This window comes from Hyaena hyaena, unplaced genomic scaffold (genome assembly GCF_003009895.1).
Source record: "Hyaena hyaena isolate Hyena2069 unplaced genomic scaffold, ASM300989v1 scaffold_0, whole genome shotgun sequence".
NCBI classification, from domain to species: domain Eukaryota; kingdom Metazoa; phylum Chordata; class Mammalia; order Carnivora; family Hyaenidae; genus Hyaena; species Hyaena hyaena.
This window is the reverse complement of record NW_024080632.1, coordinates 4,539,720-4,562,257: the sequence shown is the minus strand read 5'-3', so window position 1 is coordinate 4,562,257 and position 22,538 is coordinate 4,539,720. Positions and strand designations below refer to the sequence as shown.

Here is a 22,538-nt window from a genome sequence, read left to right as displayed (position 1 = left end):
CCAAAATATTAATGGTAGGTATTTCTGAGGCATGGCAATGTGGATAATTTTCAGTTTTTGTGTACCATACTTCATAATGCTTACTTTTATTTTTATAAGCATTTCTTTTATAAGCTAAAAATGCCTGTCATTTTCAAGTAAAAATAAAATACAAATAACATTGTATTGTGTTTTTAAAAATATAAAAGTATAATTATATTTTTACACCTCATAAGATGAAAAGTGATATTTGAAGTATTAAGGACAACGATGGAAGATGAGGACAAAGGAACCAATGACAAGATAAAAAGAGACTTCAGACCTCAAATTTAGACAGAAAAAGACTATGTTTCTATATAAAGTTATGCTGTAGTAAGAAGTTAAACAACACAAAACTGGGAATCCAGGAAATCATAAACCACAAAGAGAAATTCTAGCAGCTTAAGTGAAGAAGATTTGCATTCATGCAACAAGGGAAGTAAACGTAGCTAGAGTGGAGAGGATGGCCTTCACAAGTACTCAGAATCCTCAGGGTGCCTGGGTGGCCTAGTCCGTTAAGCCTCCGACTCTTATATTTATATATTATATAATACCTGTTACATAAAATATACTTTTATATATAATAAAAAACATATAAGTAAAAAATATATTTTAAAGATTTTATTTTAGAGAAAAAGCATGAGTGGGGAAGAGGAGCAAAGTGGGGGGAGAGAGAGAGAGAGACAGAGACAGAGAGAGAGAGAGGGAGAGAGAGAGGTGGGGGGGCAGGAGGAGGAATCCCAAGCAGGCCCCACACTCAGTGCAAAGCCTGACGCAGGGCTCTATCCCATAATGACCCTGGGACCATGACCTGAGCTGAAATCAAGAGTCGGATGCTCAACCAACAGAGCCAGCCAGGTGTCCCACAGAATGCCATTTATATTCTATCAAGAAATCAAAGTCTCATGCTCTTTTACCACATAACACTAATATGTAATTATTTTCATTTATTCAATGAATTTATTCAAGAAATTATTATGGAGCACCTGTTATGTACCAAGCATGCCCTGGGGTTTCAGGAAGAAAACAGAACAGAGTCTTTGTCCTTCAGTAACTCATGCTATATAATTTCCAAAATACTGCTGCATGCATTATATTTAACTTGATCTTCTGTGGTATAAATTGTTCTCCCAATTGTATAGATGAGGAAATGATATGCCCAAAGTCACAAAACTTGAAACTAGAAAAACCAGGTTAGTAAGAAAATTTTATGAGTTCCTCTTCAGTACTTTGAAATAAAACATGCTGCCTCTTTAAATAAAATTAAAATTTGCAGGCCATCTTTCAAAACCATGCTAATTTCTCTGGGTGCCTGGGTGATTTTAGTCGGTTAAGCATATGACTCTTGGTTTTGGCTCAGGTCATGATCTAAAGGTTTCATGGGTTCAAGCCCCACATCCGGCTCTGCACTGACAGTGAGGAGCCTGCCTGGGATTCTCTGTCTCCCTCTCTCTCTCCCACTCCCCCACGCACACTGTCTCTCTCTCTCTCCCAAAATAAATAAACTTAAAAAAAAAACCCATGCTAATTTCTTAGACCACTGGCCTTACTCAAAAGTATCATAAAAGTAGAAAATGGGGCAACCCATTTTGTCCATAATTGTATAAAACTGTGTCTATAATAATAATAATAATAATTTAAACATATATCAATGAGTTTAGAGTACAATTAACACTATTTTATTTTTAATATTCTTATGTACTACTCTCGTTAGGGCAAAATATTTTTTCTATGATGGTAAAGGTTTATGATAATTTTGAAAATGGCAAAAAAGAAAATCTGGCCAGAAAACTAATAGTTCAGTGGCAATATTTCCTATTTCCTATTTATATTGATAACTTTGGGAAAAATGAAACTTAATTTTTAAAAGTCTTTTTTCAAGAATAGAAACCTCTCACATTTGTAAAATATTAACATTGACCATACAGATTTATTTGAGCCAAGTTTACTCAATGAAAGAATGTAAATAAGTACATTAAAATTTTTTTTAATGTTTATTTCTGAGAGAGAGAGAGAGAGAGAGACAGCGTGAGCAGGGGAGTGTCAGAGAGAGAGGGAGACACAGAATCTGAAACAGGGTCCAGTCTCTGAGCTGGATGTCAGCACAGAGTCCGATGCAGGGCTTGAACCCACAAACCGTGAAATCATGACCTGAGCCGAAGTTGGACGCTTAACCGGCTGAGCCACCCAGGCGCCCCAATAAGTACATTTAATATGTGTAATATGTCAGAGTATTAGAGAAAACATTGCTCTATTTATAGGGTGTTTTCAGTGTGGCTTGCATTCCAGTGCATTATATATTTAAAAAATTAGATTCTGCAAGACATTCCATTTATTAGATTCCTTTTTGAAAAATTAATGTATATGCCACTAAAAATCTCAACTGCAATCTAGGATAAAGTGAATCCTATACTTGGAGTTCTTACTTGATGGTAAAAGGGAAACATGTGAATGTGGTAAGGTTCAAAGAGAGCTTAGCTTGTTCAATAACTGCATTTTATCACAGCTAGCAATTAAACCATAAATGTATTTTTTTAAGGCAGTATTTGATTTATTACAGAATGCTGCAAGCTGGGAATACCAAAAAAATCACCATATAAGGACTAGTGATATTTACACACTCTTCCTCATCCTGAGGCTGGCACACTGCGGACACACAGCTTCTAGCTGAAAAACACTCACACTGCACAGTGAGCAGGCAAATGACAAGAGTCCAGGCCATGTGGGACTTTAAAAATAGACCAATTTGAGTGCTTATAAAAAAGGAACTATGAAATTATATGTATTCCTGGGGAGGGGAATGGGGAGTTACTGTTTACTGATGACAAGAGTTTCTGTTGAGAGTGATGAAAAGGTTAGGTATTATAGAGCAGTGACGGCTGCATAGCACAGTGAATGTGATCAATGCAACTGAACTATACACTTAAAAATGGTAAACATGGCAAGTTTTATGGGTTTTTTAACCATGATAAAAAAAAAAGTAAAAAATCCAGAAAGCAAATTACGGGTATTCCTACTTAGTAGGGCTGGATTATTAGGAAGATATTTAACAAGATTTAATCCTAAATAATACCTTAGTATCTGCTTATTTAAGTACCCCCAATTTAGTAATTCCATTTTATTTATAAAACTTCCATAAGTGACATAAAAAAGAATGAAACCTTGCCATTTTCAACAACATGGATGGAGCTGGAGAGTACAATGCCAAGTGCAATAAGTCAGTCAGAGAAAGACAAACACCATATAATTTCACTCATATGTGGAATTTAAGAAACAAAACAAATGAACAAAGGAAAAAAGAGAGAGAGAGAAACCAAGAAATAGACACTTAACGCTAGAGAACAAACTCCTAGAGACGAGGTGGGGGAGGAGGGGGGAAAACAGGTGATGGGGATTAGGAGCACAATTATCATGATGAGAACTGAGTAGTGTATGGAATTGCTGAATCACTATATTGTACACCTGAAACTAATATAACACTGTATGAGAACTACACTGTAATTTAAATACAAAATTTAGTAAAATTAAAAAGAAATTTCTATAGGTGAAAACATTAAGTGACTCAACACAGAGACAACAAAATTACTTGCCTTATTGCCTTTCTTTTTTCTTGTTGATCAGAAGAGACATATGCCTTCATCTCATCAGTAGCACGACGAAGTTGTACTTCTAGGTTCTAAGTGGAAAGACTAAGTTTTAGGTTAAGTCCTTGATACAGAAAAATCTCAGAAAAGTTCTTGATCCTCTTTCTTTGTTTTACCTTAATCATACAATTTGTGTAATGATATCTACTTTCTTCCTGAAGACATTCTTCACGGAGTCCTCTGACTTCCTACAATATATAATTTTAAATGGGCAACATTATTGAAAGAATAATCAAATACAGAGAGGATGACTTTAACCGTATAATAAAATACCATCAGAGTAATTTATTTTTTTGTGATTATAACCATAATAGGCTAGGCTGCAATCTTTTCTAGAGACTACTCATATTACTCCAAAACCTACAGGTTCAGTTATTCATTTATTAGGTCTCTACCGCATGACCAACTCTGTGCTAGGTGCTGGGGACACAACAGTGAATAAGACTATAGTCCTTGCTCTCATTCAAATAGAGGAAATAGGCATAAACAAGGAGTCAGGTAATGAAGGTGGTTTCAGATGGGGATATATTCTATGAAGAAAAGTCAGTAGTAGTAGAATGTGACAGGGTGACCCAACGGGCAACATTAGGTAGGGTAATGAGAGAAGACCTCTAGGAGGAGGTGACATTTAGGCTGAGACCTGATGATGAACAGGAGAGATCAAGGTAAAGAATTGGAGGCAGAGTGTCCCAAAGAGAGAACAGCAAAAGCAAAAGCCATGAGGTGAAAACAAGCTTAGCCTGTTTGACATGCAAGAAGAAGGCCAGTGTGGCTGTGGCCCTGTGGATGAAGAGAACAGCACATGGACATGAAGTTCACGAGGCAGGTGGGCCTTGCAGAACATAGCTTGGAAGTCAGATTTTAAGTGCAGTAGGAAGCTAGTAGAGGGTGGCCTAAGTTTTCCACAGGTTTCTTTGGCTTCTCTATAGAGAAAAAACCTTAGGATTTTTCTTAAGGATGGAAGTGAGAAAGCAGTGTTGAGTTACTGTGGGAGTTGAGGAGACACCTGCTCAGGGCCTGGACCTTGGTGGTTGTGGTACAGATGAAGAATTCAGTGTGTATGCATCAAGTCTGAAGAAATAAAGATCTCTGGAGTTTAGGAGACAGGCTCAGAGGATGAGGGTAAAGATTTGGGAATCTTTTGATGTCAGTGTAGTGAAAACATGCATACACAGGCAGTTTCTACTAAATTGTTAAAAAATAAAAACTATCTTCTTACCTGTTCTAATTTGGACCGGTTGCTTTCGAGGCCTGCTGCACAGCTATCATACTGAGATTTCTTTTCATCACATTCCTGGGTTAGTTCCTAGTAGGAAAAGATAAATGACTGCATAAGTGAAAAACAAAGGCCTAAAGTGTGGCTCTAAAACAATGCATGCCCTTGTCAGTCTTGTAACTTAACTCTAAGCTTCTTGGCATACTTAAGAGTTATTTATACAACAATCAGACATTTGAGAATTATGACAGATGAAGGTGCTGATAAAAATAATAGCTACCATGTATTGAGCTGTGTGCCAGGCTCTTTATTAGGAGCTGGGATACAACAGTGAGCAAAACAGCCAAAATCCTTCCCCTAAAGTATGTTCAGACAAGTAAACAGCCTGTTGAGTGGTATGATGGGCAAATGTAAGTGTTATAGGAGAACGAGGTACTCTCACAGGACTTAACCCAGGCTTGGAGATCGGCAGAGATAGAGAAACTGATATCCAAGTTGAGGGATAAAGGATTAGTACAATAGTTAGGGGGAAGGTGAACAAGGGAGGAGAATGTTCAGAAAAAAAGAACACTATGTATAAAGGCTTGGAAGCCAGAGAGAAGAGCAATAATTTAGGACAAACAAGTAGTTTATTACACTGGAGTATGTCTGCAAAGTGCGAGAAGATGCTGTAGGCTTTGGCAGGGGCTTGGTCAGAACTTTGGAAACCATGGTAGGGCCTTTGAACTTTACCCTTGTCAGTAACTCAATCTCACCACAACCCCTTTAGGTAGGTATTAATATCCCCATATCATGCTTGGAGAAAGTTCATGGAAGCCAAATACTTTGCCAAAGATTATACTGAAGAAAAGGGGTGTCAGAATTTGAATTTAGGCTGTTTGAGTAGCTTTAAACTTTCTTCTAATGTAATATTGTGGATTAGATAACCTGAAAATCATCTATAAATACTGGAAATGCTAAAAATATCTACAAATGCTTGATAAGGTGGAGCAAACATCTTTTCAAATCCAGAGCTGAAATGAACTTCTCAGGAAGGAAGAGGAATTACCAGGGCCAGAAACAGAGGGTGACACACTGTGGCTGCCCTTGGGGAAGGAAGCTGGGAGCAGTCAGTCTCAGTACTGGAGTGATTCTAATGTTCAGGCAGGGCAGAAGACAGAGTGGGAAGTTAGAACTGAGAAGCCCACAGAATCCTTGCTGTTTTTCAACCTGGAAGCCTGGGTGTAAAGGGTTACTACCAGGCCTGGACTGAAGCACCAGCCTCAGAATGACCTTGGTTTCATGAAGCAGTTTCCTGGGGAACAGGAGAGTGAACACAAATGGGTAATGCTGTATGTGCTTCCTTTGTTGTGTGGGGCTGCGTCTGGTTTGGGGTGACCAGCATAGTATAAAAGCTGGTGGGGTGCTTGCTGTGGCAGCACATACACTAAAAATTGGAATAATACAGAGAAGATTAGCATTGCTTTTCTGTGCAAGGATGACCTGCAAATTCGTGAAGCATCTCATATTTAAAACCAACCAACCAACCAACCAACCAACCAGCCAACCAACCAACCAACCAACCTGGTAGGTGCTGTCTCTGGGCCCAGCCCTAGTTTGTGGTAACATGGCTAAATGCACCAAGAAGGTCAGAAGGTCAGAATCATATGTAAATATGGAACCCGTTATGGTGCCTCCTTAAGGAAAATGAAGAAAATTGAAATAGGCCAGCATGTCAAGTACACTGGCTCCTATGTGGTAAAATCAAGATGAAAAGACGAGCTGTGGGGATGGGGCACTGTGGTTCCGGCATGAAAATGGTAGCTGGTGGGGGCCAGACTGAAACACCACTTCTGCCATCACAGTAACATCTGAAGGAACTGAATGACCAATAGAAGCTCTACCATTTCAGGCAGAAGACATGAACAGACACTTCTCCAAAGAAGATATCTAGATGGCCAATAGACACATGGAACGATGTCAGCGTCCCTCATCATCAGGGAAATGCAGATCAAAACCACACTGAGATACCACCTCACGCCGGTCAGAGTGGCTAAAATGAACAACTCAGGAGACTATAGATGCTGGCGAGGATGTGGAGAAATGGGCACCTTCCTATACTGTTGGTGGGAATGTAAACTGGTGCAGCCCCTCTGGAAAACAGTGTGAAGGATCCTCAAAAAATTAACAATAACAGACCCCTAGAACCCAGCAATAGCACTGCTGAGAATTTACCCAAGGGATACAGGAGTGCTGATGCATAGGGGCACATGTACTCCAATGTTTATAGCAGCACTTTCAACAATAGCCAAATCATGGAAAGAGCCTAAATGTCCATCAACTGATGAATGGATCAAGAAGATGTGGCTTATCTATACAATGGAATATTACATGGCAATGAGAAAGAATGAAATCTGGCCATGTGTAGCAACAAGGATGGAACTCGAGGGTGTTATGCTGAGCAAAATAAGTCAGGCAGAGAAAGACAGATACCATATGTTTTCACTTATAGGTGGATTAGGAGAAACTTAATGGCGGACATGGGGGAGGAGAAGGGGAAAAATAGTTGGGGAGAGGGAGGGAGGCAAACCATGAAAGACTCTTGAATACTGAGAACAAACTGAGGGCTGATAGGAGAGGGAGAGAGGGGAAGGCGGGGGGAGATGGGCACGGAGGAGGGCACTTGTTGGGAGGATCACTGGGTGTTATATGGAAACCAACTTGACAATAAACCATGAAAGAAAAAAAAAAGAAGCTCTACCATTTCAAACATTACTAGCCTATAATAAATGGGTTAACTTCTGCATCAAAATTACTTTGGCTTGTTGTTACATTTATTAATTAGACATTCTGATTTTCATTGCATTAACTGTCCTTTCTCAAAAAACACTTGAAAGCTAAAATCCTTTTAATTTTTACTGGAAAAAAGAAACTGGTTGTAAAAAGGAGCTGTGGCTTTTATGTATCAGAAGGACCTACAGATATTTGAGACTCTCATGGGTGACAGTCATTTCCACCATAAATGGGAGGAGGGGCAACAGCAGCTGTAGCGGCTGGGTCTCTCAGTGAGATGAAGGTGCTATAGCAGATGGTAGTGTGTGTGAGCACATCTGTGGCCTGTGAGTCTGGTGGCCTAACTGACCTGAAAATGCACCTGTGCTGCTACGGGGGCAGCTGGAGAGAAGGGCTCATCGTTGGGCAGATTCACTCATATTTACCCTTACCCACACGAACTCCCGAGCCAAGACATTAACTCAAAATTAGCTCTGAGCTTGTCATATTCCCAAAACACCCAGCAGGGCCAACTGCAAAGCCATTCTGGAGGACACATGCTCCATCCTAACTGCTGGAATTCAAAAGACAAAACCCTACCAAAGATACCCTCACAATCCAAAAGTATAAATACACAAGGAAACAATCAATCCTTATGTGTGAGGATCAGAAGATTAAAAAAAACAGCAGGACTACACCTCCAGGTACTTAGGATACTAGAAACAAGTCTATTAAGCAAGTCTTTGTGCTTGAAACAAAGTCATAAAAGAGGAATTGAAAACAAAAGATTAAGAAAAAAAGTACAGTGAGTAAAAATAGACAAAAGTGAAAAAATAGTCATTAAAGTTAAAAATTAAATGGTATAAATGTAAGATTAGACACAGCTCAGAAGATAAAAAGAATGAACTCAAAACAGAGCTGAAGAAATTATTTAAAATTCATCACCGAGAGACAAAAAAGACAAAAATATGAAGACAAAGACATGCAATGGGGGAAAGACACCCCCTGTCATCCCCACAGGGACTTAAGTGTGCCTAACATGCAAATAATAGCAGTCACTGGAGAATGAACTAAAAAGAACAGGGCAGAAATATTTGAAGATATCATGGAGAATTCTCCTAGAATTAATGGAAGACAACACAAACGCCAGGAGAGCAAATAAAACTAAATACGTATTTAGATCACAGTAGTGAAATTGGAAAACACCAAAGACAAAGATAAAAATATTACAACCAATTATAAGAAAGATATTACCTAAAAAGAAATGATAATTAAACTGATGGCAGACCTTCCAACATAAGAGAAACCAGAAAGCAATGAACAAGTTATTATTAAAGAAAGAAAAAGGTGATTGACTCATAGTGATGATTCTTTACTGAGAGAACTACTAAAAGAAAAAACAAAGCAAGGAAATTTAATTTCAGGAAGAAAGAAACTGAATCCAAAAGGAAGAATGAAAATATAAGAAACAACAATGAGAAGTGTTAAATATGTGGTTAAATCTAAGGAGGAAATGACTGTATAAAATAGCTAGTAATTATAAGTAATGACCACCATGACAACTACTTTTAGAGGTGAAGAAATAGGGGTTCCTGGGTGGTTCAGTCGGTTAAGCATCCGACTCTTGCTCTCGGCTCAGGGCTTGATCTCAAGGTCATGAGTTCAAGCCCCCTGTTGGACTCTACGCTGGGTGTGGAGCCTATTAAAAAAAAAAAAAGAGAGAGAGAGAGAGTGAGAGATGAAATAAAAAGGAAATAAACTACCAGAGGATAACCACACATATGTAAGGCAAGAGAGGGTGTTAAACTATTCTAAGGTCCCTGTATTGTTCAGGAGATGCTGATTAGATTTAGAATCTGTTGTCATGAAAATATACGTTAAAAATTTAAGGATAACAATATCAGAATAGAAGATAGAAAACTAAATAAAGGGAACAAAGAAGATAAAAGAACAAAGAGTGATGCAATGGAGGGCAGGAAAGAAGCAGCAAAGAAAAAGCACAGTAAACAGGATGTACAAAATAGAAATAAATCCCAATGTATCAATACTAAAAGTAAATGGGATTAAAAACACCAATTAAACGACAGATTCTCAAACTGAATGAAGAAACCACCCACATAAGATCTAACTATATGCTATTTATGAGACATATGACAAAAGTAAGGACATAGAAAGCTAAAAGAAAACAGAAAAAAAAAGATATACCAAGCAAGCCTAATCATAAGAAAGAAAGCTAGCATACTTACATTAATAGCAAACAAAATAAAAATCTTGGACCAAAAGCATTAGCAGGAATAAAGACGATAAAAAATAATAAAATGAGTAACTAACCAGGAATGTTTAAAAAAAAAAAAACCAACAGGAATTCTGGCAAAATAACATAAAATTTATCATCTTAACCGTTTTTAAGTATACAGTTAAGTACTGAGTATATTTGCTTTGTTGTACAACCAATCTCCAGAACTATTTTCATCTTGTAAAACTGAAATTCTATACCCATTAATCAACTCCCCATTCCCCAGGAAGCTTTAAATGATACATTTGAAAAGCTTGATCTGATGAACACATAGAGAACTCAGTACTCAGCAAATGGAAAATACACATTCTTTTTAACATCAAGTCACCAAAAAAAAAATTAGGTTTGTCTCTGATCTCTCCATGGCTACACTTAACTCTGGAAGACAGTAGAGCAGTATACTTTAAAAATTCTCAAGGAGGGGTGCCTGGGTGGCTCAGTTGGTTAAGTGTCTGACTTTGGCTCAGGTCACGATCTCACGGTTTGTAGGTTTGAGCCCCGTGTCGGGCTCTGTGCTGACAGCTAGCTCAGAGCCTGGAGCCTGCTTCGGATTCTGTGTCTCCCTCTCTCTCTGACCCTCCCCTGCTCATGTAGTCTCTCTCTCTCTCTCAGAAATAAATAAAAAACATTAAATAAATAAATAAAAATTCTCAAGGAAAGAAAGCACAATGGAAAGATTTTATGTTCAGTCAAGTTAATTTTTTTAAATGTTTGTTTATTTTTGAGAGAGAGAGTGAATGGAGAAGGGATAGAGAGAGGGAGACACAGAATCTGAAGCAGGCTCCAGGCTCTGAGCTGTCAGCACAGAGCCCGACATGGGGCTCGAACCCACGAACCATGAGATCATGACCTGAGCCGAAGTTGGACGCCCAACCAACTGAGCCACCCAGGTTCCCCCAAGCTAATTTTTAAATATTTAAGGCAAGAAACTCTAGAACATGCAAGAACTCATTAGGGAATATTGTTCTTGTGAGGTTTCTTGAGGATTCTCCTAAAGGACAAATCAGACATTAAAAATTAGGAAAAAGGGCAGTGAAAGAATTGATAATGAGCACTGAATCTAATAATTATAGGTTTAACACTGAAAACAAGTGGGAACCAGGGTAATAGAAGAGAATGTAAATGTTACATGCCCTGACATGTAGAAATGATACAACAAAATCTGCAGGGAAGGGAAAGGGAAAAGAAAGTGGAAGTTGGAAGTCAGAATAAATAAGCTAGTTTCTTCAATTTTTAATTGTTGAGGATGAGTGGGAGAATATTAAAGGATATAATTTAAATCTGATGAATCAAGTTAAAATATAAGTATATTAAAAGTATAAAGGCAAACAGTAAAAGAGACAATATGATGGACTAAATTCAGGTACTAAAGGAGAGGGAAGGGAGGGAGAAGGAAGAGGAAAATGCTAATTTCCTCACTGCTCACAGGAGGGATTAATAGATACTACCTATAGAAATGGATGATTAATGGTAGAGTTAGCTACTACCTACAGAAATGGATGATTAATGGTAGTGTTACAAATGTAACTACCAGACCAAAACCGCAAGCCAGAAACACATAAAGGGAGAGGGAGAGGTAGAAGAGAGAGAATAAGAGAGAAAATGAGAAAACAAACAAGACTTTTTATGGGCTTTAAAATCAAAAGCTATGGATGCCTGGGTGGCTTAAGTCAGTTAAGCGTCTGACTTTGGCTCAGGTCATGATCTTATAGTTCTTGGGTTCAAGCCCCATGTCGGGCTCTCTGCTGTCAGCACAGAGCCCACTTCGGACTCTCTGTTCCCTTCTCTTTCTTCACCATCCCTCCTTGCTCTCTGTCTCTCTCAAAATAAATAAACTTAAAAAAATCAAAAGCAACACATAAAGAGCACTAAGAGCAAATATGTCTGCATATCAATAAATATAAATGGCCTCAACTTCCTTATTAAAACAAACCCTTCAGATTATATTGCATACCAAAACTCAACTCAAGACCTATTCAGAGACACCTACAACAATATAATTTTTAAAAAGTTAAAAGCAAAAGGTGGGCAAAAGTACAGCAGGCAAATGCAAACAAAAGTAAGCAGACGTCTTGTTCTTAATATCAGTCAGTTTAATTTTGTCTCCCACCACCAAAAAATGCCTTTGTCCCTCTGGAGAGTAGAACAAACTTTAAGCAGCCAATACATAATTATCCATTCACTAATTCACAGTAAATTTCTGGAAAACACATAAGGACCTTCTTTACTTCTGGGGAGTGTAGAGAGAAAGTTAATTTCTATTCTTCCCCGTAAATAATTCTTCATAGTTTGAATTCTTACCAAGAACATGTTATTACGTTTATAAGAAAAAGTGATCAATAAGAAATATTTCAGTGAAATCAATAATTGTCAGATTTTATACTCTAAAATGAGCATTTTAGCTTTTCCCATGTATTAGCAATGTTATGTATTATGACATTTAATTACAAGTCACTTATAGAAATACTCCTAATAAACGTAACACTTTTCAAGATGCTGTTCTAATTCTAGGTGATTATAAAAGATTTAGGGGCACCTGGGTGGCTCAGTCGGTTAAGTATCCAACTTTGGCTCAGGTCATGATCACACGGTTCGTGGGTTCGAGCCCCGCGTCGGGCTCTGTGCTGACAGCCAGCTCAGAGCTTGGAGCCTACTTCAGATTCTGTATCTCCCTCTCTCTCTGACCCTCCCCTGCTCACGCTCTCTCTCTCTTTCTCTCTCTCTCAGAAATAAATAAAACATTAAAAAAATAGGTAAGTTATACGTATGGAGTTGCAGTGCTCTAATTTTCAAACAGTTGTTACTATTCAAATTCAGAAGATATAAGTACAATAAGAAAGGAAATGTCCTAACAATTCACCATAAAGTTTCCTAAATATTTCAGAGCTGCCCATTACAGCAAGAAGTATAAAGTATTTTCAAGTAGTCCTGCACTTTAACAATACATTTACGTTGTTTTGAGTGGTAAGTACATGCAAGTTAAATATAAATAATATTAGGGCACCTGGGTGGTTAGTCAGTTAAGTAAGCATCAGACTTAAGCTCAGGTCATGATCTCACAGGTGATGAGTTCGAGCCCCATGTCAGGCTCTGTGCTGACAGCTCAGAGCCTGGAACCTGCTTTGGATTCTGTGTCTCCCTCTCTCTCTGCCCCTCTCTCTTTTGCACTGTCTGTCTCTCTCTCTGTCTCTCTCAAAAATAAATAAACATATAAAAAATTAAAAGAAAAGTGATTTCTTTTAAAGAAATAAATAATACTCAAAGTAGAGAACACTTAAGAATTGTAGTTAAGATTTGAATAGAGCTTACAATCAATGACATGGCTAGCCGCTTTTTTTAGTATACTTTTTATCACAAAACGTTTCTGGATAAAAGTAGAACTATACATGGATGTGGGAGATGGACATATGGAGACAAGCAAAATGAGAATCAGACACTCACCAAATACACTGAACTCAACCACTGGGGAAAAAAAAACCAAAACCAACAGCTAACACAAATATAGGCAAGTCCTGCCCCATTCAAATTTTTTTTTAATGTTTACTTATTTTTGACAAAGAGAGAGAGAGAGACAGACAGACAGATGGAGTGTGGGTGGGGGAGGGGCAGAGAGAGAGGGAGACTGAATGTGAAGCAGGTTCCAGGCTTTGAGCAGTCAGCACAGAGACTGACATGGGGCTTGAACTTACAAACCATGAGATCATGACCTGAGCCAAAGTGGGACACTTAAATTAACCCTCTGAGCCATCCAGGCGCCCCTAAAAGATTTTTTGATTGTGGTAAAAAATATAGAAAATAAAAATTACTGCTGAAACTATTTTTAAGTGTCCAGTTCAGTGGCATTAAGCACATTCACACTGTCGTGCAGCCGTCACCACCTTCCATCTCCAGATTTCTTTTCATCTTCCCACACTGAAACTCTGTCCCCATTAACACTTAACTTCCCATTCACCCTGGCCATCACAACCACCATTCTACTGTGTCTGAATGTCACTACTCTGGGTATGTCATATAAGCGGAATCATGCAGTATTTGTCCTTAGCAGAATGACTTTTCAACATGGCAGAAGATAGAGATGAAAATATTGACATGGCTTAGGTACCCCTCTGATTTGATGATATGGAAAGAACTGGAGAGTTTGGAATGATGGTCAGAGGGCTACATTTCTTTGTGATGGTAGACATAGGCAGCCCTTCACATACAGAGAAATTGAGTTAAATCACATGAAAATGAGTTTCCGGTTTGGTTACATTATTATAATACATGATTTTATAGAACTTAAGATCTGGTATATAGTTTACTCAGAAAACAATTTGGTTGAAAAGCAATACTATCCCTTCTTTTAAAAGTCTCTTTAATAATCATAATAATAAATACTTTAAAAGTATCTATCTATCTATCTATCTATCTATCTATCTATCTATCTATCTATCTAAAGAGGGAATCCCAGGCAGGCTCCCCGATGTCAGTGCAGAGCCTGATGTGAGGCCTGATCTCACAAATCACCAGGTAATGACCTCAGCCAAAATCAAGATTTGGACACTTAACCAACTGAACCACACAGGCACACTGGATAAATACTTTTTAAAAAGTTCTTATGTATTAGTCATTGTTGCAAAGTGCCTTATATAAGTTATTTCATTTAGTCTTTACAACCACCCTATGAAGAAGAGATAGTTTACAGATAAGGAAACTAAAGTTTATAGGAATAAAGTCATTTACCCAAGGTTATCCAGGGTCTGCCTGATTCTGTAGTACATGTTCTTTTTTTTTTTTTTTAAATGTTTTATTTATTTCTAGGAGAGAGAGAGAGAGAGAGAGAGAGAGTGAGCAGGGGAGGGTCAGAGAGAGAGGGAGTCACAGACTGAAACAGGCTCCAGGCTCTGAGCTGGCAGTCAGCACAGAGCCCGACGCGGGGCTTGAACCCACAAACCACGAGATCATGACCCAAGCGAAAGTCAGACGCTTAACCGACTAAGCCACCCAGGCGCCCCTCTGTAGTACATGTTCTTAATCATTCTATCTACACTGTCTGAATAGAACCTTAAACTAAGTGCAGTATATACTAAAATTCCAACCATGTAAAAAAGTGTATATGAGAGGACAAGGCTGAAATGCAAAGATGAACACTGTTCAACTGTTACTAATAGGATGACAGGTGGTGTATTAAAAGATGTCAGTTAAAATACCTGGCATATCTATAGCCTCTCCAGAGGAAAAATTCTCTAGGCAGCCATACTTGGTACCACATCACCCTCCTTTCTTCTCATCCTGCCCTTACGACATAACTGGCTGGACTAAGAATGGATTCCTGACCTGACCTAAGGATAGCCAATAGTCCATGAGATAGCTGGGCATGAAAAACTGTACCCAAAAGAGAAGAGCTGCACCAGGAATTTGAATTAGAAAATGCAGAGAAAACAGCACAGTTAGTAGTGAAAAGTTCAACACAAAATATGTAGAGGGGAAGGTCTTAGCATGTAAGATGAACAATAAGGAGCCACACGGGTGGTTGTGAGGCCTAAATGAGCAACATTAATTGTGCCTGGAACACAGAAAGCACATAATATGTGTTTTTAACTATCATTTCATTATCATTATCCACAAGCTCCTGCTGTTAGAATTCCTGAAACTTCCCTGACTCAAAATACTCTCTGGTTATGGTACCTGTACCTGTTTCAGGCACATTATGTTTCTGATCCTTCAAATTCCATGACAGCACATTTCCTTTACTGTCTTTAATATCCCTTCAATAAAACTCACTTAATATATAAATGACAAAAATGAATTTAATAAAAGAATTGTTTACAAACAAATTTTATTAGGGAGAAATTTTATCATCACTAGAAATACACATCACCAGTCCATTTGATTTTCAAGTTGCTTACTCAAGAAAAGCTTTAAGAAAATCAGTGGATTAGAATGTAACCATGAAAACAATTCTTGATGTCCTCAATCTCTAAGCTTTGCTCAAAAATTTCCTTTCTGAAACATTTCCTTCCTAACAATCACATCATTTGCTTCCTCTTATCAGTTATGATTCTGATTCTTTTCTTCCTTCCTTCCTTCCTTCCTTCCTACCTTCCTTCCTTCCTTCCTTCCTTTCTCTTTTTCTTTCGTTTTTTAAAGTAAGCTCTATGCCCAATGCAGGGCTCGAACTCACAATGCTGAGATCAAGAGTCACATGCTCCATTGACTAGCCAGCCAGGCGCCTCTTTTCTATATTGTTCTTTTTTTTAATTTTTAAAAAAATTTTTAATGTTCTTATTTCTGAGGGAGAGAGAGAGACCCAGCATGAGCAGGGGAGGGACAGAGAGAGAGGGAGATACAGAATTGAAACAGGCTCTAGGCTCTGAGCTAGTTGTCAGCACAGAGCCCAATATGGGACTTGAACCCATGAACCGTGAGATCATGACCTGAGCTGAAGTCAGGCACTTAACCAACTGAGCCACCCAGGAACCCGTTCTATATTGTTCTTAAGTTGGTTTATCTTTTGTCTTTCTTGAATTTCTTCATGTTTGTCTCATCTCACCTATGAGTGTATTAACTCTACAGAATAGAGACTTGTCTCTTTCATTTCTTTTGTGATGGCAGCAGTGTGTAATGGAATGAGCGAGAGATTTGAAATATGATAATACAGATGCTGGAGTCAAGCTCCAACTCTCTCACTGCCTATTTGTCTATTTGGATAAGTCACTAAACCTGTCTCTGACCCAATGGCATTTTCTATAAAAAGGAGATGATGTCTATCTGATTTCAAAGTCCATGTGATTTTTCACTGTGCTCTGATGGATGGCATTCGTGAAGAATTTTATAGTTCCATACTCAGGCACATGCATTACAACCCATATTCAAACCTAAAATTACTACACAGAGAGTGATAAAATAACAACTGCTAATGTCAGATGGCGGAGGCCATCTGATCTGGATTTGCGGAGGGCATTTACCTTCTAACAGTTTAGCTTCAAAGCAGTGGTTAGAATTAGCTTGCAAGTAATGGTATTCCATCACTTATCACAAGCTATCGTAGTTTGCCCCTGGCTCTGCTCCCTAGCTAAGCAAGCCCATTAATCTAAAGTTAACTTGTCACCACTCGTTGGCAGACTCTGAGCTTTTACCTGGCCACAAAAGAATGTGACTTCATATTTATAGCCCTGACATGCATCAGATTTAAAGCAAAAATCTAATCTAGCTGCACTTGTGATTTCAGCGTAAACTTCTCCTTCTCTCTCCCCCCCCGAAAATTTAATAAAACAAACAGCAAAAATTAAATAAAAAACTTCAAAGGTTACATTGTTACTTTTTGTGGAATCATATCAATAATAACAATAATAATAATAATTTGTTTTCTATAAATTACTCAAGTAAAATATGCAGGATTCTAACCAGCACATCTGAACAAGATAGGATGCTAAAAGTATCGCATAATCAGATTCACTTACTTGACATTTCTGACGCAACTGTCGTAGTTCTTTTATAACTGGGGCTAGAGCAGACTTCTTTTCAGATACCAGTGAATTCAGCTTTTTTACCTGTCATTTAAACAAAATACATGACATCTAAAACAAGAATTCAAAAGAACAAAAAAAATACATGCATAAATATATTTATTAAAGTGTTATGTAACGGTAAAAAAACTAAATTACTTCAACATCAAACAATGGGGAAATGATTTAGTAAATGTTGATTTGGTGATATGAAATAGCATTTAACTTTTTAAAAAAATTTTTAAATGTTTTTAATTTTGAGAGAGAGAGTGCACACATGCATGCAAGTGGGGTAAGGGCTGAAAAAGAAGGGAAGAGAGATCTGAAGCAGGCTCTGCGCTGACAGTGAAGAGCCCAATGGGGGCTCAAAGTTATGAACTGTGAGATCATGACCTGAGCTGAAGTCAGACGCTTAACCAACTGAGCCACCCAGGCGCCCAGCATTTAATTATTTCAAATGTTAATTACTGGGTCACTCTTAGTTGAGCGGCTGACTTCAGCTCAGGTCATGATCTCATGGTTTATGAGTTTGAGCCCTTATCGAGATTGCTGCTGTCAGCTCAGAGCCCACTTCAGATCCTCTGCCTCCCTCTCTCTCTGCCCCTCCCCCATTTGCACTCACTCTCAAAAATAAATAAACCTTTAAAAAAATAAATAAAATGCCAATTATTGGGGTGCTTGGGTGGCTTAGTTAGTTAAAGCATCTGATTCCTGACTTCGACTCAGGTCATGATCGCATGGTTTGTTAGATCAAGCCCATGTCAGATTCTGTGCTGGGCATGGAGCTTGCTTGAGATTCTCTCTCTCCCTCTGCCCCTCCCCTGCTTGCATGCACACGTGCTCCCTTCTCTCTCTCAAAAAAAAAAAAGAAAAAAAGAAAAAAAGAAAGAAAGAAAATGTCAATTATTAAGGCTGCAAACCATATGAGAAAATACTTGTAATCTAACACTGAATAATGAAAAAAAATCACAAAATTGCCTAAATACAGCTACAATCATGTTGTATTATGTAAAAAATGTAATTTTGTAGGTTATAGAGTATATACATAATATGATGAAGTGATATTCAAAATACTTAATAACCCAAATGATATAAGTAATGACGAATCAAAATGGACACCAGCCAGGTAACAGAGTATTGAAGGCCTCTGCTGGGTTAAACGCTGATCTTTTTAGGAGTTAGACTGTAGTGAGATCCAGAGGGTTCTGGGTAAGTGGCCAATGTGGAAAAGCCAGGTGGAAGTGGGTACTGTGAGAGTTTGAGGCAGCAGCTATTTACCAGTAAGGAAGGAAAGATTTCAATATTTTAATGCCTGCTCAAGTGGCATCAGTGCCTTCAGGCTGAGTAGCAGCTCCAAATATGGACAGATATGAAGGACAGACACAAAAATGAAATAATTTTATTAGTTAGGGTGGTATGATTTGGGAAAACTTATTTTTTATCTTCAATACTTCTTTAATGGCATAGAACTTTTACACAATTCAAAAACCACAAGATAAGGCAGGCATTTCAATACCCAATTCCATAGGGTATTTAATAAATCTATCATGTTTCCTTGGGGAAAAAGCCTTGCAAAATGCCTAAATTATTACAAGTTGAACAACTTACTAAAATGGAAACATTCAAAAGAGACTGATAAAGACAGATGAAGGAATATAAAATGAACAATGTGCAGAAATAAAAATTTCAGTGTTTCACTGAAAACAAAACACAAAAACATCTGCCTCTAGCTACACAATTTTAAAAAATTATAAAAAAGTGTAATCACCATTTCAGACATGTCATCTAGTGTTCGGCCTTTCATTTCATCAACTTCGCTCTTCAGTGCAGATACCCTTTCTAGCTCTTCCTGGGTGTAACTATATCCAGATATGCCCTTTTTCTCTTCAATAGTTTGCTAAAAGTAATGAATAAAAGTAGATGTCAAAAATGGGGTCCACAAAATGGGTGCCAAAACCTTGATGATTTCACAAGAAGTATACAGACCTGATACATAGCAATAAATTTACAAATAAAATAAATTAGCTTAGAATGCTAAAGAATAATTTTTATTAACTTCAACAATAATTACATACTTTGCATGTTATAAACTTAAGCTAAATTTTGCTTTGGTATCTTTGAAAAAAATTTTTTAATGTTTTATTTATTTCTGAGAGAGAGAGAGCATGAGCAGGGGAGGGTCAGAGACAGAGGGAGATACAGAATCTGAAACAGGCTCCAGGCTCTGAGCTAGCTGTCAGCACAGAGCCCTACGCGAGACTCGAATCCATGAACCATGAAATCATGACCTGAGCCGAAGTCAGCCGCTTAAATGACTGAGCCACCCAGGCGCCCCTGCTTTGGTATCTTTGGGTGCATAGTATTTCTAATTTTGGCACTCAATAAATATTTGGTGACTGAATGAATTCTCAAGTGATCAATATACTTGCATTCATTCATCCATCCAATATTTATTAGATACCTAAATGTGCTGAGCATAGTTCTAAGCACCAGATAAAAAGATAAAATAAAATGTCAATTATTAAGACTACAAACCAAATGGGAAAATACTTGTAACAAAACAGGTAAAACAAACAAATGAAAGAAAACAAAAAACAAAAAAACTTCCCTCATGGAGCTTACTTCTAGTGAGAGTAAATAAGCAATATATAGACAAGTAAAATACATATAGTGTGAGGTGAGAGTGGGATTGATATCTCAAATAACAGGGTGGTTAGAGGTCTTCCTGAGAAGATGACATCTCAACGAAGCCCGAATGAAGGGAGGGAGCAAGTCATACAGATATCCAGGAGATTAGCAAGTGCAAAAGACACGGGGTAGGAGCAAACCTGTCCTTTCCAAGAAATAGGCAGGAGACTGGTGAGCTGAAAATGGAGTGAGAGTGAGGTGGGGTGGGAAAGGGATCATATAGGACTCAGGTGGCTTGCTGGAACAGTCTCAGTTAATGTCTGATGTCCTTTCCATTCTCAAAAGTGTCCTACTTTAGATGATAAATTATACCATCACTTTATTTTTAGGCCAATGAAAGAGGTTGAGCTTATTTTAAATGAGATGGGAGGCTTGTTGGGTGGCTCAGAGTAAGGGAATTTTTAAAAGACCACTTTAACATCTGTGCTAAGATCCAACTATAGAGGGACAAAGGAAGCCAGTTAGAAGACTACTCCAGTAATTTAGGTTAGAGATAATGGCAGCATGAATCAGATGGTGGTGATAGAGGTAATGAGAAGTGGTTGTATATATATTTTAGAGATAAATCCAACAAAATCTGATGACAGATTAGATGTGGGGTATGAGGGGAAATGAGAGGTAAAGAATGACTAAGGTTTCTTACCTGCAGAACTGAGAGGCTGGAGCTGCCATTTATTGAAATGAGAAAGACTTGTTAAGACTAGGTTTGAGGGAGTAATGAAGATCAGAAATTTAGTGTTGGACATGTTAAAAATTTGAAATATCTAGCAAATATCCAATAGAGATGTCAAGATGTCATATGTACAAGATGGAAATTTGAGGAGAAATCTAGGTTGGAAATATAAATTTGTGAGTTGTTGCATAGAGAAGGTCTTTAAAGCCATAGACAGGATAAGATCACCAAAAGTAGAGAAGAGATCCAAGGGCTAAGCCTGGAAACTCCAATATTTAGACCTTGGAGAAATTGGAAGAAATCAGCCATAGAGCAGAAACAGAGTGCTAGTAAAGGAGAAAAACCAGGAGAGTGTAGTATATTAGAAGATAAGTAGAGGAAGAGGGAGTGATCAACTATGTCAAAAACTGCTAATAGGCCAAGTAGGAAAATGACTAAGAATTGCTCACTGGATTTAGCAATGTGAAGGTACTGGTGATCTTGACAAGAGAAATTCTGGTGAGATGGTGGGTGTGAAGACCTGACTAGAGAGGGTTCAAAAGAGGATGGAGAACCAAAAGGAAAGAAAGACAAGGAGAGAGGGAATGGAAGAGTTGGAACTGGGGGATGCCAGTAAGACTGAGACCCCTAAGGAAGGAGTAGTGGGAACTACAAAGTATTAGCCCAAGATTCGGTATGCAATTTCCTCTTCGGGCATTACCAAATCCTAAGCTGTGTGCGAGGAGGGTGACACTCCTCAAAACCAAGTGAAAATCAGTAGAAAGATGACTAAAAAGCTGGGCAAAGTTTTCAGTATCTCACAGTGCTGGGCAGACAGTGGTAGGAATTCAGGACTAGTCAAAGTGTGTTGCTTCAGGCTATCAGCTGAAACCCCAGAAGGGCTACTCCTTAGAAGCAGGGGTTATAACCTCGGAGTAAGAGCTAGGCCCTAGAAGTAGAGTTTCTGCCATAGGTATAAAGGCTTCATCTTAGGAATAAGAGAAAACTGGAAAAATATCAGTGCTAACAAAACTAGATCTAGATGATCTATGAGGAAAAAAACAATCAAATGCCCTTTAAAGGAAGAAAATGTTTCCAAAGGCTGATGTTCACTAAAAACTACTAAGTATGGCACAAAAACAGACACATGGACCAATGGAATAGAATAGAGAACTCAGAATTGGACCCACAAATATATGGCCAACTAATCTTTGACAAAGCGGGAAAGAGTATCCAATGGAAAAACGACAGCCTCTTTAACAGATGGTGCTGGGAGAACTGGACAGCAACATGCAGAAGAATGAAACTAGATCACTTTCTCACACCATACACAAAAATAAACTCAAAATGGATAAAGGACCTGAATGTGAGACAGGAAACCATCAAAGCCCTAGAGGAGAAAGCAGGAAACAACCTCCTTGACCTCAACCACAACAATTTCTTACTTGACACATCCCCAAAGGCAAGGGAATCAAGAGCAAAAATGAACTATTGGGACCTCATCAAGATAAAAAGCTTCTGCATGGCAAGGGAAACAATCAATAAAACTAATAGGCAACCGATGGAATGGGAAAAGATAAAGGGCTAGTATCCAAAATCTGTAAGGAACTCACCAAACTCCACACCTGAAAAACAAATAATCCAGTAAAGGAATGGGCAGAAGATATGAACAGACACTTCTCCAAAGAGGACATCCAGATGGCCAACAGACACATGAAACGATGCTCAGCATCCCTCCTCATCAGGGAAATACAAATCAAAACCACACTGAGATACCACCTCACGC

General features: G+C 38.2%; 1 protein-coding gene and 1 non-coding gene across 5 annotated transcripts in view; one reads left to right on the top strand and one right to left on the bottom strand.

Moving 5' to 3' along the window:
- The window catches only part of IFT81 (intraflagellar transport 81), a 184,251-nt gene that overhangs the window by 6,687 nt on the left and 155,026 nt on the right, over positions 1 to 22,538 (bottom strand). For all 4 annotated transcript variants that reach the window (XM_039218976.1, XM_039218894.1, XM_039219054.1 and 1 more), the window contains 5 exons: positions 19,181 to 19,309; positions 17,368 to 17,457; positions 4,882 to 4,968; positions 3,779 to 3,850; positions 3,609 to 3,694 (listed from right to left, as the gene is read on the bottom strand). In XM_039218976.1, the coding sequence (XP_039074907.1) occupies positions 3,609 to 3,694; positions 3,779 to 3,850; positions 4,882 to 4,968; positions 17,368 to 17,457; positions 19,181 to 19,309 (464 nt within the window). The remainder of the gene's footprint in view (positions 1 to 3,608; positions 3,695 to 3,778; positions 3,851 to 4,881; positions 4,969 to 17,367; positions 17,458 to 19,180; positions 19,310 to 22,538) is intronic.
- Positions 6,281 to 6,390, top strand: LOC120223435. Its single transcript, XR_005526302.1, has one exon. It is a non-coding gene; the product is annotated as a U6 spliceosomal RNA (small nuclear RNA).